The 19,123-nt window shown below is 39.6% G+C and overlaps 1 protein-coding gene across 3 annotated transcripts in view; it reads left to right on the forward strand.

Annotated features, from left to right (window-relative positions):
* Positions 1-19,123, forward strand: part of EVC (EvC ciliary complex subunit 1) — a 53,873-nt gene that overhangs the window by 19,692 nt on the left and 15,058 nt on the right. For all 3 annotated transcript variants that reach the window (XM_086464341.1, XM_086464342.1, XM_086464343.1), the window contains exons 10-12: positions 1,212-1,360; positions 4,190-4,288; positions 14,737-14,949. In XM_086464341.1, coding sequence (XP_086320467.1) covers positions 1,212-1,360; positions 4,190-4,288; positions 14,737-14,949 — 461 coding nt within the window. The remainder of the gene's footprint in view (positions 1-1,211; positions 1,361-4,189; positions 4,289-14,736; positions 14,950-19,123) is intronic.

The raw sequence follows: 19,123 nt of genomic DNA on the forward strand, positions 1-19,123 counted from the left end.
GTTTTAGTTAGAAACGAAATGTGCTTAAAATAATAATAATAAAAAAAAATCTGGATTGCAGCACTTTCACATGAGAGTCTATGTTGACCTTGCTTATGAGCTCCTAAATACATAAATTAAATAGTACCTATAATTCACAAGCAGAACACAAAGCCAGCAAGATGATGCTCCTAGGAAACAAACAGGGATGTAGTAAAGAATCAAGTAGCGTTTAAAAATAACGGTTGTTACATTTGTTCAGATGACATTTTTATTACAGGCTTTGCTGTACTTTCAGTGCACTTTCAAGTGTTTTGTCAGTGCATCATCAGCCTGTGAATAGGCACAATAAATTAGCATGTAAGTAACACACTTGGTGCTACAGTTCTGTACTCTTTTGTTTCTCTACAAAATAATTTCTTGTAGTTAAAGCAGCTCGATGTGGTGGCAGAACAGCAGCCTCAGATGACTATTCTTTCACATTCCCCTTTAGCTGCCTGTGTCAGGTGTGGGGCAGGGCAAGTGGGGTAAATGAATAAAGTTCTTCTTAGGTGGGCAGGCAATGAGACAGAACATTGAAAGCACCAATTCCACTCTGCAGCATAAGGTCCGGATAGATTCATGAATTTATAAATCACCTGGAACTATAGGGGGGATGAACTCAGTCCCAAATATTTCACAGTACTAGCACAAAATCGGAGGGACCTTGACAGCTTTTGCTGCAGATTCCTGGATGAGTCACTTTGGAAGCCTGTTATGGCTGCATGCCAATCCAAGCTAATCTGAACTAGCACTGCTCTAGACCTTTTCTCCCTGCCATATGGTACTGCCCCTGTCCTTGCAGCAGCATTTGCATATCTGCGATTAGGTAATGAGCCACTTCTGGACCTTCCAGAAGCAGGAGGGGGTGATTTGGGGTGCTGCAGGTGGGAATCTGTTTCATGAACTAACACCCCTGCCTTTGCATAAGCAGCAGCATCAGTGAAAACGAGAGTGCAGGATGACAGAGATCCAAAAACCTGATAGATTTAAGTGCCGTGTAACAATGCAAAAGTTCACATCTAAAAAGACCATCAGGTCTTTTTGATTTGAAATTTGAAATCCTGCATGGTAATTACTTGCCTATTTCACTCACTAACAGATTTCTGCAAGCTTATGTTGTGTGACAGTAGCAGATGCTACTTCCTCTCTGTGGAGTTGTGCTATCTAATCACCGGTGGTTTATATTCCAGAATGTATCCAGCAAAGTAAAGACCTGATCTTGAAACGACTGGAGTGCCATGCAAAGAAGAGGGAAGAGTTCAAACACAGACAGATAGCTGAACAAGGGAATCTCCTCAGTAGAACTTTTCATAAAGAAGATGTGCATGATTTTCTTAAGGTGAGCACGTAAAAGCTTATTTTCACTGTTCCATTGGTTTTTAAGGCCATATATATTGCAGATTTCTCCCAGTCCCATAAAATAGGGATTTTGGAATCCTCCTGAGAATCGGGTACAGTAGCACGGGTAGGATAGGGTCAGACCCCCTATTGCCTGGGCTTGCCTAGAGACTTCTCCTCCAGTGTTGGTCTTGTCGCATTGGAACAAAACGCCAAAGGGTGTTAATGCTAGATTGAGTGTTTTGTAGAAAATATCTTTTACTTAGATAGTATGTGTTCGGTTCAATATAGGAAATCTCTGGAGGAAAGTATCTGGCCTGCATTACAGAAGAAAGCAGACTGCACTGATCTAATGTGAGTGAGGCTGCTGAGGCACAAAGACTATCAAATTTCATATAAGCAGAGGGAAAACTCATTATGATCATTGACAGGATACCTTAGAGAAGGTTTGCAATAGATAATTTAATATGGTAGACAATGGCCATATTAAAGTAATGTTTTCTTGGCCATATTTTCTATAGACCTCTATTGTTGTTGTTCAGAATGTATATACAAAATCAGAGTTCTTAGCTGTAAATGCAGAACTCCTATAACTGCTGAGAATCACAGACCAAAGTTATTAGGAAATAAAAAAAAAAAAAATCAATCCTCAATTTTCATGAACAGAAATAATTTAAGGTTAAAGCAGTTACATCCAGCAGCATTAAACTTTTGATGAAATTTAATAACTTAGATAAACTACTGTATGAGAAGACCCAGATTCCAGCTGTAGCAAACTGTCGAAATTTATTGATCTCAACACTGTGATTTTATACTGCAGGGCCAAGTTCTTTAATTATATTGTATGAATTGGATAATGCAGTTACTGTTCTTGTATGCAACACCTGTGTGGCAGCACTTCACTTCAAAACAAAAGGTTTCGAGCACTTTAAAACAGTGGAGCACATTTTACCTCATTGGCTTTTGATAACTTGAGACAAATAATTCCGTCACACAGTTTTGTAGCCGTTGAGCACTTGTGAATGTGTTTTCCTTTTACACATCATTCAAAACTCTTGGACACATCCCAAATTCATTAAACAAAGCTTAGAAATTTTGTATTAAGACCTTTCCACTGCAAAGTTAGAGCCACACAGCTTTGTGCAAGAGATGATTTGTCCTGTACACCTGAGAAAGCTAGCAAATGTACTTAGTTAAACTGTGAACTAACAGCCTGCTTACGACAGGCTGAGCAGCAATGGGCAACTTGCACCATCATGATCCAGGATATGACACAACTGCGTCTTAGTGTTATGAAATGCATGTGTGCAAATAGTAACAGTAAAACAAGTCAGAAATTTAAGCCTTTCTGCTGCCGCAGTGGAGAGAGCCTTTTGTCCCAGAATAGATGGGGTCTTGAGTCCGGAGACTCTCTGAAGAATAAGAAAAATTTGTATATATCTGCACCTCTCGTGATTTGACTTAAATAATCCAGTAATTATTTTGTGCAAACAGTCCCCTCAGCATTGAGGAGCTATTTAAGCATGTTTCATAGTTTCACAGCCAGTCCAGCAGTGAAGGAGTTGGTCCTGAATCCTCACCGTGAGCCCAGAGTTGTACCCATCAAATGCACTTTTCTTCTCTGCCTTCCCCCCTCCATCTCATCAAAGGGCTGGCACCAACAGGGTAGCAGCCTCGGCAGTAGCTGACCTTTCTGCTGAATGTTAAGTGGTTGCCAGTTAAGAAGGTGGATTTTGCAATGAACTTTCTTCACATCGGTTTCTTCTGAACACAAGTTGGATAGTAATCATTTAGTTGCTGTGGCTCTGATTTTTTTATATGTCAGCATGACCTAGATAGCAAAGGTTAGAGTCCCTGTATCATTCTGCCGCCTTCATCTATGTTTCCACTGGAAAAGGAGCATTTTCATTTTGTTTTTTACTGGCAGAGAATACAGGAATGATCAAGTGAAGCACACAAGCCAGAGTGCCAGTTATAGTGACCCAGTCTTGCTCAGCCCTACCCCTGGTGGACATACAAGTTACAGCAATTGTCACGTCCAGTTCTGTGGTAAACTAAAATGTCATGGTAAGTGTGAATGATAAAGTCCACCTCTAGAAGAAAGATCTGTACATGAAGAGTTTATGAGCACTTTTGTGCTCTTTAGAAGAGCCCTGCTGACATGCCTAACAAAAAAAGCCATCTTTACCATGGGAGTGTAAGAGGGAACTTGGCAGTTTAGATCAAAATACAGAATATTTATGTATAAAACCACTCATTAGTCTATAGGATGAGATGTTCTTTGTGAATTTCAGTCTTTCATTACAGCACGTCAGCCTGCCAACACATCACAGTCCTGGCTTGAAGAAAACGTTGCATCCCTCTTAAATCTGTGGCCAAGGACCAAATCAGGACCACGTCATAGATGAGCCTTTTAGGGACCACCATGGGACGCCAGTGCAAAAGCCTTTATGGTGTGATACTGCTGTAACTAAGGTGTCTGATCATGATGTCTCATGGCTGTGCTGCACCTCGTAATACTGGTGACGATGAAGTGAATATTCATACACAGGAAAGCAAGTTGCAAATCAGATAATTTCACATGTTGTCCAGTATTGGGTACATATTATTTAACACCAAATTTCTGAGTCTTTGGAGCTTCTTACTAAGACTGGATATGCTCAAATTAAGGCGGTAAGGCAAGTTTCATTTCCGTCTGAATCATGGTTCCAGATAAACACTTTCTGTTGTGATGGGACACAGGAAGGGATCAGGCAAGGGAAGAAGAAGATCACAAAAAGCTGTTGGAATCTTTTCAGCTATTTGAATATGCCTGTTGTGTTTCTTCTAGGCTTACCATGAGCTGTTAGAGAAGCATCGTCAAGCACAGTGGGAACTGGAGGAGGAGGATGACTGCGAGAGCATAGAGACTATTGCAGATCTCTACAAGGTGCCACTTCTAATGATATGTGTCGCTTACTAAAATAATTCTGAAGGTCTTCTAACCCCATTATGCAATGTCAGGCCTGGAGGAGGATTGGGGAATTGCAGGAGAGATCATGGCAGCTCCAGCAAGCTAGACTGGCAAATCAGGAGGTGTAGACAGGACAGTCTTCCACATTAGCTTGCCTTTTCCGTTATCTTCCCAGCACACTACGTTTCCTGACCTCTTGTTAGTCAGAAAACACCTACGTGGTCTGACAAAACATGCTGCCTGGGTGGCTGACAAGGCTGCAATAACGTTGAGCGCATACAATGTCTGGCATTACTACCGGGAGAAAGACTTCATAATTATCTCCTCTGCACCATGGTAGGATGATACTAGTCTTACTTAACTTCACTACGTCTTCAAAAATAGTTCTCATCTCTTTTCCTCTCAGATAAATTGTTTTGATGCTAGTTAGTTCTGTGAAATAAGCAGAGATCTTTGGTGTTAGTGCTATTTTTACACTTCTTTATATTACCGATTTGGAAAATATGTAGATGCTTCATGCTTTTGCATCATCTTTAATTATTTTCTGTCTGCACCAAAAAAATAAGATAATACGATCTAGCTGATGAAACCCAAAACTGTAGCCAGCAGTGACCTTTAATTAAGCTGGAACTAATCACTTTCAGCTCAACAGGATCCTTGTCATGATTAATTATGACCAGATCAGGGTGTTACGGAAACTTGTCCCTATCACATTAGGATAAGTTACCCACACAATCTTAATTAGCACTAGTCCACATGCACTTTTTCAAATACAATTGATAAAAAAAGCTGCTGTATTTAGAACAAATAGTTTCGCCATGGTTTTATGAAATAGTGCAAGCAACAGTATATTCGAGAAGAACTACTGCTTTGGAGAAAGGAAAGGTTTGCTTGGAGGGCTATGCCAGTGAATCAGAGTAAATAAACTGTACAAAGCTATTTAATTTAAGAAAAGTCAACATGTCTGCTGGTATTACTGTGCACGGTCCATTCTCCAGAGTTACTAACTTCTCTACCCCTTCCTGAATTCACATGAAGTCTCTGGAGACCAAACAATTTTTTTTTTTTACCCTGCACAGTTCCACCTCATTTGTGAAATTATATTGCTTTCCTTTATTGTGTACTCTGCTTTAGTGATCCTAAGATCACACTGAAAATTCTGTTTCTTTCAGCACTGTTAGCTAAGTTTTCTTTTCCATTAAAGACAAATTTGTTTGGGTGAATTAAGTGTTTCTAGAATTGCCATGTTGCCAGGAGAGCTGCACAAACTTGAACCCTGCCAATTCACCCAGCTCTAAGCCATTATATTCCATATTACAGCTGCTCTCTTATTCCTAGACCCAAACAAACACTGCCAGACATGAAAAACTGCAAGTACTGTGATCCAACTGGCATCTGTTGAATGAGGGTCCACAAATCTTAATTTCCACTTTTTTTTCCTATAATAAAACATTTTTATTGTGACATTTAACATAATGAACAACTGCACTTTCTCCCCTTAACCCTAAGTACAGATACTACACACTGTTTTAGGAGAGCTGGCTGCTTCTGAGTATACCTCGTAAGCAGCATGAGCTAGGAAGAAGAGAAAGTACAAATGAGCATAGCCCCACTGCAGGTAAACGGAGTTGTTCAGACTTCTACAGCTGAGGAATGTGCAGCAGTTACACATGTTGTCCATTACTTGGGGCATAAAAGCAAAAGTAGATTTGCTATTAGGGAAGGAGATGCATCTTACAACCACAATGCCTTTGCTCCTCTCTCTATTCCACCACACTTTCAGAGCAGAAGTGCACCTTGGACAAGCAGAAGCCTTTCCTGGGGCAGCGGGGCTTTTCCCCTTCACTTAGTTTCTCCATGTTTCTGCTACCAGTGGGGAAGGCAAGATATCCATGGGAAGGTGACAGGGATTTGAGATACTCCACAGTGCAGTGATATGACTGCAGCTCAAGTAGACAGAAGCAGGCAAACGTTGGACTAACCAGCTGAGTACTAGCAACCCTCACGTGGCAATAGTCAGCACTGTGCTACAAGACCTATGTCCCAGTTGGGTTTGAACCAGCTGGTTCATAGAACCAGCTAGTTCGGGCACATCTGCAAATACTGCAAAGCTCCGTGTTGTCATTCCAGAAGGTGTGTACTCCCTGAGGCTTAACTGGTAGTCATTTGCCTTGCATTCATTTGGAGGGTTTGGATTGTGGTGTTTCTGTTCTACCATGAGCAAAGAAAAGGTTAAAGATTTGGTTAAACATTCTATTGTTCGTTTAATCTTCATATTTTCATAACTGCAAGCATGTGTTAGAAGTTAGTTAGTAAGTTAGAAGGCAAGAAAAGAAATTCACCAGTAGAGAGTTCTGTTCTGTGGCTTTTTTATCATTCCAATAGAAATGGAAGCCTAAGTAGTATTACTGAAAAAACTGAGTGAAACTCTAAAGTCACACTGCCGTGCTCCACAGATACTTAGATGAATATTTCTCAGACTGTGGTCTACAAGACATCCAAGGATGGACGGCAAGACGTTTAAAAAAGATGCATTCATACATTTGTAAATGCAGTGAGAGTGGAAGGAACTAGAATTTAAGAGTTCAGCCCAGTTTTTATTTTGTTGCAAATGAAAATTAGCCTTGCAAAACTGCACAAAGTCGTTATGCTTTCACACACACAGAGTTAAATAGCTGTTGCATTTAGGGAAAATAAAACTGAGATGTCTTACTAGGAGCTAATTATCTAAATTCAAGAGGAGGCAAAGTGTTAACCTAAATCACAGTTTCTCCGTAACTGAGATTTAGCAGTAGCATCCTATACGCCACCTCTTCCCAGTAGCTCATACTCTCTACTAGTCCAGGATTAAAGAAATATCACATATTTCTTCTGGTCTGAACAATCTGATATTGTCCAGTACTCACACGATTTAAGGTTCTAGACAAGTTCCTGCTTGTGTACACTTTGCCATCTTGACTTTGATTGGAAACCCACAGAACTGGGAGGAATCATGCCACGCTTTTCAGATCAATGGCAGCAGAACCCAAACCATGGTGGTGGACGTTTTTTTTCCCCACATCCAAGCCATCTGTTTTCTTAAGTTGATTTCATGGTCCTTGGAGCATCATCAGTATTGTGATTTATCAGATAAACACCAATATCCTGGTAAAGAACAGCCATGTTGGTTCAGACAAATAACTGTTTGGAGTAATATCGAGTAAGTTCATGTACTGTAACAGCACCAGTGTCAGAGAGATGCGTAAAATCGAGTTAGCTAGAGTTAGGTCCCATTCACAAGCATACCTTCAGCTAGGAGCCATTACTAGGAGCTTTCAAAGCAAGAGTCTTAGCGCGTACAGGTGCCTCTGTCCTATACCAGCTTTCTAAACCATCCATTCTGTATCCAAGCTTGCACTGTAGATGACCAACCAGAGTAAATCCTCAAGGAAGACAACCAGTACAAAGTTCCCAAGGGTTGCACTCTGGCAAATTCACTTGACCAAGTGCAGAAGCTCAAGTGCCCAGCCATTGCCCTAAGCTCCTGGTCCTTAGCTGCTATATTTGAAGGCCATTACACCTTTTTTTTTTTTTTTTCAAGGGAAAAGGACCTGGCAAGGTCTTACATGTAATAAAAGTTCCTCCATCAGTTGTGTGCTGACAAGAATACATTGACTTATTTCAACAGTTACCTCAGTTTGTCCTGATATAAACAAGCAGCAAGCAGGAAAACAAGCCTGACAGACTTAGTTTCATGAATAAGCAGAAGGATAACCTCAATGCAAAAGATGATACAAAAATATAAGAAAAAGGTCACCATGTGACCAAATAGGAAACGAGTCAATATCCTGGGGACAGAAGAAAAGATGTCAGTTATCTGTAAATGCCACTCACTTGTGGGAGAAGATCCTTACCTTGTTCTCACAGTGTTTTTCAAAGCCTATCTCGAATTTCTATGCCTTCATTATTTTTTCATTTTTTTCCCTTTTAAGCAGTTTGTGAGTTTATCAAGATAGATTTATATAACTCTCCAGCACTACTGTAGCCTGTAGTGCTACAGTACATCAAAGGATTATCCAAATTGCTGAATAAACATGTAAAAATGCAATGATCTGGAATCTGACTGTGTTTGCATAGAATAATTTAGTAGATTTGTTTTGTGTACACATGAATAAATCAATTAAAATTATTTAACCAAGGTCAATGAAATCTGTTGATGCCTGAAGTGAATGAATGAGTTATATTTGGAGGATAGCATAGGACTTTTCAGCCGTGCTAGTGGATTAACATAGTGCACTGTCGGTGAATAGTCTGTGTCTAGACACAGGCTCCATAACTAATTTTTGATGTGCAAGTTGAGGAATGGGCTAAGTAATTTTGATTATCACAGTATATCGTAACCGAAGGAGGAGGTGTCAGAGGTAATTGAGTGGCTCAGCCTAATATTTTCATAAACACAGTCTGCAGTTATCCCATACACAAGGGATATTGTGCCGCAGTAACAGTTTTGTATTGGCTTGGGTAGCTTTCCAATTGCAAAGTTTTTACCATAATTTTCTTTTACATGGCAGGAAAAGCACACTCCCCCCCCAATATATCCTGTTTCTCATGATCTCTTGAAAAGATTAATGGCTAGCTCCTTGCAAGTCTGTCTCACATTTAGCATATCAGCTCTTCACCAACCTTTAATCTTTTCTTTCTCCTTTTTTTTTTTTTTGTGGACTACCTACTTCTATCAATATGGAAAGGAAAAGTGAAAAGAGGTTGGTGGTTAACATTTCATTATTAACAAAACAGACATGCAGATTGCACAAAGGAAATCATTTAACAGCTAGGAATTACATAGTCCATAGTAAGATCATTATTTTTCCTCAGCTTTAACATCAAAACTGTAAAAACACATGATTTACTGTCATTTATAATTCCCCTTTACTGATAGCAGTTCACCAAAATGTTTTTTTATTTGATTTGACAGAAATGCACAGGAATTTAGACTAAAAGCTAAAGTTAAAGGAATTTAGACTAAAAACTACTAAAAGACCAAGTAATGAGTATTATCAACAGGCAAGGCAATAAACATTTTATGAGTGGGTAAACATGAATGTAAGGTTGAAGCAAAGTATTTGATTTTTTTCCTTTGTTAATAAAAAGGGAAAATTTATTTTTGTCAGAATAAAAAGTACAGACTCTCAGAGACTTACTCTTTCATTACTTTCCTTATGTAATTTCATTAACATGAGATAGGGTTAGGGATGCTTTTCTTAGTGTGGGCTGCATTTTTGGGTACCAAGAGCTAGCTTCTTTTCAAGGTGAATCACCCACAGCTTGTCTCAGATGGAAATCCATATCAAGAGACCTCCACTTCAAATGCTTACTTTTGAAAATTTTGCCCTGTGACTTACCCCAAAAAGGCTGAAAGACAGCATGATCTAATAGATTAAATTTGTGAACTCTTACCATGCAAGCTCAGTCTATTTCTGGATTTGGGCACTGATTAAATTTGATCTGGTCATTTCAGTGAAAGCTGATAGAAGATGCCTCATATGGTTAGCCTTCATTCTGAAGTTTGCTCCTTGACTTACTGCGTAAGAAAATGTATTTTACCTCTATGGATTCACAATTTGTTAATAGTCAGATCTAGTAAAGGACATAACCTTATCTACAAAGGCATATTTCTAAAAAAGGGAATACAGAAAGAGAAGATTGAAGCTGCCTTCGGAATAAATCAAGGACCAGTGAGAACAGTGAGAGGGCAGGACTGGAATTTCAATGAAGTTCTGTTTTAAATGCATGGAAATCAAACTTTTTTTTTTTTTTATTAGCTTGTGCTAAGGATGACTTCAATGTCATTCTGTTTTACTGGGTTTAGGATGTTTAAAAGCAGGGTACTGTTCTCATTTTTCAGTTAGCATTCCAGAGTTCTTTACATGGAAGAGAGGAAGAAGTACATGCAGTCAGCTTTCCCCATTTAGTGTGAGTTTATAATGTGAAGTATCTTCTAGTGGCCAGTGGTATCCAAGAACATTTGGAGTATTTATGGGATGTATGATCTGAATATTGAATCTCTGTCCTTAATAAGATACAGTATGGGTTGGGAGATGAATCTCTTACCCGCTAAGCAAGTGCCCTAGCCATCGAGCTTCTGGAGATACATGCAAGAGTGTTCTACAGCTTTGACCAGAAAATTTAATTATTTTAATGAAATGCTATTGTATCACAAGTTAACAAATAGCTGTGTGGTTGCCTCTTGGAGTTAATATATACTACCAGCCTTTCTAAATACATTTTCCTGCTTAACAATTTCACTGTTCACTTTATTCTCATCTGCATGTAGGAACCTTTTAATCATTTTTGGGTTTGGGGGAGAACATTGATACTGTTCTTTGGTTTTGTACTGAAATCTGATAAGTGATGTATTTCCCCTGGTTTTGGACAAAATTACATATTCATTGCCTTGTTTGAAGTTCAGATGCACTCAGCCTTTCAATCTGAGCTCATTTTATTTCTGCATATACCCCGTGGCATTTCTTTATGCTTGATGAATTTCTGTGGAGATTTTTTTAAAAGCTTTGAGCTTGACTGCCAGGTACTACAAACAGGTTCATTCAACACTGCAATCAACTATTCTATTAATGGAATCAATTTGAATAAATTTCATTAAGTAAAAGTTCAAAAAACAAGAGATGGCATATCGGGAAGCTCGTAAGAACTATTTTGTAGGGCTTCTTGTCCAATAATAAGGTCCTGGAAGCAATAGGATTTCTTAACGTTTTTCTTTGTTTCCCTGTGGAAAATAAGCTTTAGAATACGTAGTGCACCATCCCTGTTCACAGGCAGACTTTATTGGTTTCAGATTAAGTGCGTTCATTAGACTACAAATAGTTCTGAATTATTTTGTTAGCCTGAGTTGCTTTGGTAGAATTCAGTCACATCGGCAATCTTTCCTAAATGGAGACGTACCATTTCCTCTATCAAATTCTAAAAGGCCATTCCACTGCGTTTTTTCAAGTGCTGCAGTAAACAGTGTGGCCATCATATTGTACCTGTGGTATGTCCTCTGGGTAGAGCATGCTATCGTGTTAAGGTTTGGGTTCCAAGGACTGCCTAGGGTCTAATGTCTGGATGGTTTTGTGTTCAGGTTAAAGAAGCCCGTGGCCAGTCATTCCTTAAACACTGAAGAGAAGTTAGTATTTTGACAGTCCTCACTGACGGTGGTTTATTTTGTGATCCTGGACCACAGTTGAGACAAGCAAGTGTAGGATTTGTGTCCTGCACAGAAGAGAATTTCTAACAGAACTTAAAGGGAAGGTGTTCAGTCCCATTAAAAATCACTGACCCAAGGACTTAGAGCACCTGACCAGGCTTCCCATTGCTTTGCATGCCAGTTTGCAACATTTGTGAGATGTGAAGAACATACTGCTTCCCCTCCATGTATTCACACAGTGTTTTCATTTTTAAAGGCAATGTTGATGTGAAAAATGGCTCCTGGAATTCTAATCCTGCTTTCTTGCCCTTTCGTACACCAGTTTCAGCAGAGTGCCATGAAATATTTTGCAAACAAATAGTTAAGCACCTTTGATCTAAACATAACTTGGCCCATCACATGAATGAGGTGGTGTAGGTGAGTAATTTTGTAGGAACAGGCCCTTGTCACATTTTCCTGGGTAACCATTCTGGTAGTGCCAAAGGTGAGCGTAATTTGAAGCTGCAGGGAGTGTAAACAGAACTCTATTCACTTGCTCTTTAAACAAAACAGCGTGAAAGCAAGTAACAAAATACCTTCTTTATGTTCTGTGCAAAAGATTTCCTAGTAAATAATAATACAGAGCTGTCAGCATGCCAGGGAAATGCTATCAGTTCTGCAGCAAAATGTGTTGCAAAGTGATTTATCTGCTATAGGAACTCTATTTGTTTAAGAATAGAGTTCCCTAACACCCTGCCCGAGATCTTTTGAGATTGCAATAGAAATGCCACAGACTCCTCTAGACTGCTTCTGAACTATTTCAGACCCAAGAGAAATTCTTGTATCCCCAAACACCCAGTAAAGGCAGGATGATTAACGTGTCCTGAAAGGCTAGCAAAGCTCAGAGAAGAGATGGTTTACAGAGATAGAGTGATTGTTCCTTAAAAGTTGTATGGGATATGGAGATTAGAAGCATAGGATCTTTGAGTTTATGTTAAATCCCAGAATTTGGAGACTTGAATTTTAAAATAAATAGCAGCAGAAGAGAGAATTCAAACAAACCACTTTGCATTAGTGTTGGCAAGATTAGCCAGGCCCACAACTGCACAAATGATTAAGATGATGTAGATCCTGCCTGTTGTTGTTACAGGAACTGGTAACTATAATAATTAAGGAGTAGGGGAGATCCACCCTCCAGCATTGAGTGCACCTGTGTAGCAAATGTTACCCTAATGATACTGTCATGTTCAGATTGTGAGCAATCGCTAGAAATGGAAGAAGTGTTACTGGAAATGAGGTATCTGATTCTTGGGTCTTTGACTACTGGTTCTCATACTTATGCCCAGTACACAGTTTCAGAAACCTCTAGCCCAGAATTCAGAACACTTTGAGATTAAACAAAGCCAGTGGGAGCTGCCTTCTGAGAATCCTGTGTGCTTTAAACAGGTAAGAGTGGGAAAAATCAAGACAGCTTATCTCAAAGGTGTAGTGAATACTTTTGATAGTGTGCCTTGATTTTATCCATAAGAAGATCTTACTGCAGGGAGCTGTTAAGATAAGCTGTTTATTGTTTGTAAAACAGCTAATTAATATGATAATTAGCATCCTAGAGGGATCCTAGGAGAAAAATAATAACTTAGTATTCAGTGCACAGTTTGCATATTTTACAATAAATGAGAAATACAAAATAAAGATTTTTAAGATACCTATCCATTCAATGGGTATTGATAAATTCAAACACAGAACAGATAAAGGTCCTGTGGAAACAGTACGTGAGCCCCAAATTTGTCATTATGGGGACACAACTAGATTTCACATGCAACCTGAGTTCTGATCATTCTTCATTTCTGAGTTTCATTCTTTATTTTGGAGTCCTTGACTTTGCAATTTATTAACATCCTCTTTCGTTTGGGGTTTTTTGTGCATCTTATATTCTTTTTTAATTATACTACATCTAGCAGTTGGAATGGGCTCTTACACAATGGAATATTATACCAGTGTATGTCCCCCAAAAAGACAAGTCCGCTAGAACTTTTCATTTCTATGAGATGCAGATGAATGTTTTTGACATCTAGATAAATATCCCTATGTTCTATTGAGAGGTTCTAGATTTTGATGACTTAAGAGATTGTAGTTAAACCTGTGTTTAAAAGAAGGCAACAGCTAGAAGACTTCAGTTGTTCTTGCAACAGGAATGCTGAGAAGAGTTTTAAAAATACTAGCTGTATTTTAAGGAAAAGAAATATAAGTGTTTTCAGGAGGGCTAACACTGGTTTACAATGAAAGCAAAACAAAGGAGGCAATAAAGCTTTTTGGACTGGGAAGATCATGTGGAACTCACACAAAAATAGCTTTTCATACTGCTGGAGTACCACGATGTCCGTGTGACCTTTCGAATGTGTTTTTGTTTTCTCTCTTCTGCTGGGGAAAGCTACCTGCCCTCACTCCTTCTCAGGGATTATCTCAAATTGTAGCAAGTTTGCAAACAGAGCTCGAATCATCACTGTGTATTTGACAGTGAAATTATGTGTTTTGAACAGACTTCTTAGCTTGGATACCATCTGACTAAATCACCAAAACTCTTCTCGTGAGTGAAACAGCCTCAGCAATTGAAAACTACTCATATGGGACTAGTTTTAATAAAACCACCAGATGTTTGTTTTCTTAAGCTTGAAACTCTTCTGCATCAGAAGGAATTTGAATAATTCTGTCCTTCAGGCACTGAAGAGTGTCATATATTGAAGCACCAACTATTAACATAACTAATGACAATTTTGCCTAACTAAAAGCCATACTGTCCCTTTTAACTCTTTCTTCTTCCTTGCATTCATTCATTTCATATTAGCACCTTTGAAAACGTGCCTATGAGGTGGTGTGCTACACCGGAGTTTCCACAGCAACTTTCACAATAAGTGCTTTTATAACACATCACCATCAGTAAAACAAGATATTCTTTGTACTGGAGTTGCATATGGACAACAGGTAGGATTCAAGGTCTCATGTGCTTATGCCACTATTGCATTAGATGCCCTTGTGTGCCTTGAAACAAAAATTTGGCTCAACCATCTACAAAACCTGGTCTTTTTAAGTCAAGCATTAGCGGCATTGGATTTTAGCTCTAGAGGTCAGTCACTGACCCAGTGTCTTCACTGGGACATGGTACTCCCACTGGCATTATGGACACATGCAGTGAAACAGCTCCAAAGGGCTGGGGTGTTCACTTTCTCACCGGTGTCTCTCTGTCCCTCTTTATCCCTGTTAGGAGCTGTACTCTAAAGCTTCCCATGCTTTAGCGGAGTTGGTGACGGAGCTGTTTCTTCAGACCCTGCCTCTTGTGACCAGCCTCTCTGTAAGAGAATGTGAGCTTCTGAAAGAGGAATGGCAGGAGAATTTGGTCCCTCAGCTGGAGAAATGGGAGACCCACCACCAGAGACACTGGAAACTTTTCCAGGAACAGCTATTGCAAGAAAAAGAAGTAAGACCCATATTACGGTGTGGGACCCTAAGGTCTAAAAAAAGGGTTATGGAAAAAAATTATGAGGATATTTATCTGTGGGGAGCATTTTGTGTATAAATATACAGCCCAGGTCCAGACCCAGGTCCAGACTCAGGATGGGCAGTATGGAGTCAAGATATATGCTGTGCATGTTGACTTGCATAAAGGAGTCAGAATAATTACTGAACATCTGTTCACGGTGTTTGACAGCTTTTTCAGCACATAAACATTTTTTTGTTCAAGTGCTGTTTGATGGCAAGGCTGCTGTCTGATGTCCTCAACTCTTGAGCATCTACAGAAACAGTTCAAAACCACCTTCATCTGGTCTGTTTTGAGAGCGTACATATAAGTACAGTTTACAAGAAAGGAGGCCTTACAGTGATAAATATTTCTTAATCATTTTTGTGTATTAATACTATAATAATTGAAAACATATGATACACACTTTATGTAATACTTACTCTTTACTCTGAGAAGGTGAAGAAACACACTTCTAGCTTTCCTGCTCTGGTCGTGCCCAGCAGGGGAGAAAAGCAGCAACAGTAAACGTGGAGGTGGGTGTCTTCACCACTGGGCTGGAACTCAAATATACCTTCAATTTGTTCATGCAACGCTAAGTCTCTGTTAATACTGCTTTGAAGACTAACACAGCTTAGTCAAAGAAAGACCTTCTCTATACAAAGGTGTGTCCCTTCCCAAAAGCCTGTGCTGCAACATATAGAGTAATTGGAGCTTCTTAAATAAAAGGTTGCCAGAGTTCTTTAACACTGACAAAATCATAATTTTGCCTACACACATTCTCCAAAGTGCCTGGACAATCCGGTACATGGTTAATAAGGTACTGATTGAGTCCCTAATTATTACAAACTCCTGTAAGGTGTTAAACTTTTTCAGCCACTTATATTTAGAGTTTTTCAATAAAACCCGGTGATTCAGGAAACTGGGCTTCCTGCTAAATTCGGTAGAGTGGTTTGCTGACTAGTGGTTTTAGAACACCCTTGAGAATACAAAAGTTATTCATTGGAAATTCTGAGCCATTTCCTTTTTTTTCTCCTCTGTTTTCCTTAATCTGGAGTTATACAACATACACCTCCCTGACCATTTTATATTTACGTTATTGTAGCTCGCCTGTTAACTATTTTGAAAACCGATTCTGCTTTCCTCTTCTGTCTGTGTCATAGGGATATCTAGCGAACTAAACTAAAATGTGCTTGGGACCGATCACTGTTGCCAGTGAGTCTGCTCACATGCTTTAAGTTAAGGGCAGTCATTTGTGTTTTCTAGAACTGCTGGCTGACATTTAGTGTTTGAATTTGGCATGCCTGTACCTTCAGTGGTTAATGAAACAATGGCTGTGCAACTTTTTTTATTTTGCCCCTTTTTTATGAAGGATTAGATTCAATAACTGACTTGTCAAGCTTAAACCTCTAGTTTGCTGTTCATTTTCACGTTCACCAAGGGTTCACAAGTTGCCTATCCTTGTATGTGAGTGACCTGAGCAGCCTGGTCTAGTAGGTGAACTACAAGCATATCTCATAGTGCACGGAGCCCAAAGCACAATGGTGGTGTCTGCTGTCATTAAAAACCACAGTCAAAGGAGGATGTTCTGGTGTGCAATTTACGATTAGTCTCAGAATAGTACGTGTTAGGGAACCTCTGCTCTGGTCCTTCCAGTGTCCTATTGTTGTCAGTGTCCTCAGCCATTGTTCAGGGCCAGAGAGTATACAGAGTAAACAGAGAGTTTAAGGGCTAGAAGACTCTCCACAGTGAGGGAGATCTTAAGTCTGAAGTTTTATTCCAAAAGTGCTGTTTATTCATTCCTCTGTTACTATCATTGGGCACAGTATTAAGTGGAGAAACCACACCCTGGGATTTTTTCTCAGTGAATTAAAAGGATTAGTTCATCTCCAGCACTCAGTTGCTGGATAATAGCTCTTTCAGCAGCACTGTGAATTCAAATGTTCCAGTTACGCCCAAGCATAGGTTATTTAAATTAGAAAGTTGACTTTCTATCCCTTTCAGTGTATTGTAGCATTCATAACATAATGCAGATGACTTCCTAGCTGAAGAAGAAAATAGTAAAGGGTTTGCTGACATCATTAACATTAATGACTGACCTGTAGAGGAATTCGCTTAGCAATGACAGAGCTCTCACATTGGTCTCTGGGTCACCAGCACTGCAGTCGGGCCTTATTCAATATAAAAATTCCCTGAGCAGCCCATAGAGCTGTCCTAAGGATGAGTGATTCTGTGGAATTAATTCCTAGAAGAGACAAGGGTTTCTCCTAGTGGGAAATTGTGTGATTCCTCAAGACTATATTCTTTGCAGGAGCTTAAGTAACTCCTTTAACTGTAATGCATGTGACTTTTTGGAAGTGGGTTGAGCTAAACTGAAAAGAAGTCTGTTGTATCTCCAAAGAGAGCATGCAGGGAGACAGCTATTCCAGCAAAGCTAGGCTGGCAGATTTTCCTGTATAAACGAGTCTGAAAAGCATCACACAACTCATTATGTTATGTTCAAATGCAAAGTGCATTTCTTGGCCCTTTCCTAGTATAAACACAGTGGCATGCACATTTGAGGAATAAGCTGGCAGCGTCCTACAAAAAGGAGCATTTGGTTTCCACCTTAAGAAAAGATCAGACACTTGTGACAGGTGATCGTGTGATTTAGGAGATCCCATAGATGTTACAATGCTGAATATGACAGAAGATCCATAAATAAACATTCATATTGATAGGCCTTTTAATTTATCAGGCATTTTCCAGCAGGAGATATGTCTTCCATTTGCCTCTTGATAAATGTACTATACGGAGAGTTACATAGTCACCTGCTTTACAGACTTGGGATCTAACACCAGAAGGCTTTTTGCCAGGGTATTTATGTGTACTTTTCAAGATAGCTCAAAAAGACATTTTTCCCATTTACTTGAACTGCCTTTTTAAAAAAATTCTCTTTCATAGCATTTATGCATATCTGGAATATGATGTCCTTTGGGGGAACAGAATCTCTTTTACAATTGAAAAGAAACAGTTTCATATTTAACTTTGCCTTATACACTTGAGGATGTGAGTGAGGCAAATGGGAATAAATGACTAGTGAAAATAAATTTTGTGCATTTTCCCACATTGCCACTACCTCATGATTTCTGTAGATGAGCCTTCCTGCCTGGGCAGCGGTTATGGGGAGCAGACTACTGCACCGGGCTGAGGTACTTGTTTGGTATTCAGTGTGCATCACACCCCATCTACAGGCTGTTAGGGAGAAATTGCTTTCCTTCGATTTCCTGAATAATCTGTGCTAAAAATGTCAAACAGAACTCCAGAAAAAAGAATGAGCTTACTTGGGTCTAATTTGCTGTTTTATGTGAAGTCTAACTCAAAATATTTTCTGGGTTTCGTTACCTACAAAAGGCATATTCCTCACCCTTTTTGCCAGAGAGTGCGTAGCAGTGCTCCAGAAGGTCTTGTAATGGACTTGTTGCCAGGAAGTAAAACACTGAGAAGCTTACAGAGTGAAAACGGGGTGAGATGATTTCTGTGCATTCCCACATCGTTGCTTGACACCTAGAAAACTGAACTGGGCATCTGCTTACCAGTTTTGATACGGTGTGCATTTTATCACTTTCTCATTGTTTTATACTCGTTTTTTCATAGCGATTGGAATGACTGTTCAAGAAGCCAGACATTCCTTGGAACTTTACTCCCCCATTTACCATGCTTTTCTCACTGGTTTTACTGGCTAAATGCAGGAATCAGAGAGCCTGAGGTCTGTTCCAGTCTGTGCAGCAGCACGATTTTCCCCACTCTGTATTGACCTGCCTCCGAGCAAAGTAAGGTCATTCCCAAGAACAGGAAAGCTTGGAGAGGCACCTGGCAACTTGACCCAGCATTGAAAGATTGGTGCAGCACAAATCCTGACCTTTCCACCTGGCTTGATGAAATGCTTGTCTCTGTTTTGCTGGTTTTCAGCCATACATCAGCAGCCTCAAATTAGGATTCCCAAAGGGTCTTTGCTGTTGCATTTGTGCCTGTATGTGTGAATTCCTCTAGTATTTTGGAGGTGGAAAGTATCCAGCCCTCCCAGCCCGTGCCAGTGGGCTGCTGAAATGTTACTTCAAATAAAGCATACAATATTCTGTTTATTCCCAGCTGA

The sequence above is a fragment of the Leptosomus discolor genome, chromosome 4, assembly GCF_034619465.1.
Source record: "Leptosomus discolor isolate bLepDis1 chromosome 4, bLepDis1.hap2, whole genome shotgun sequence".
Lineage (NCBI taxonomy): Eukaryota > Metazoa > Chordata > Aves > Leptosomiformes > Leptosomidae > Leptosomus > Leptosomus discolor.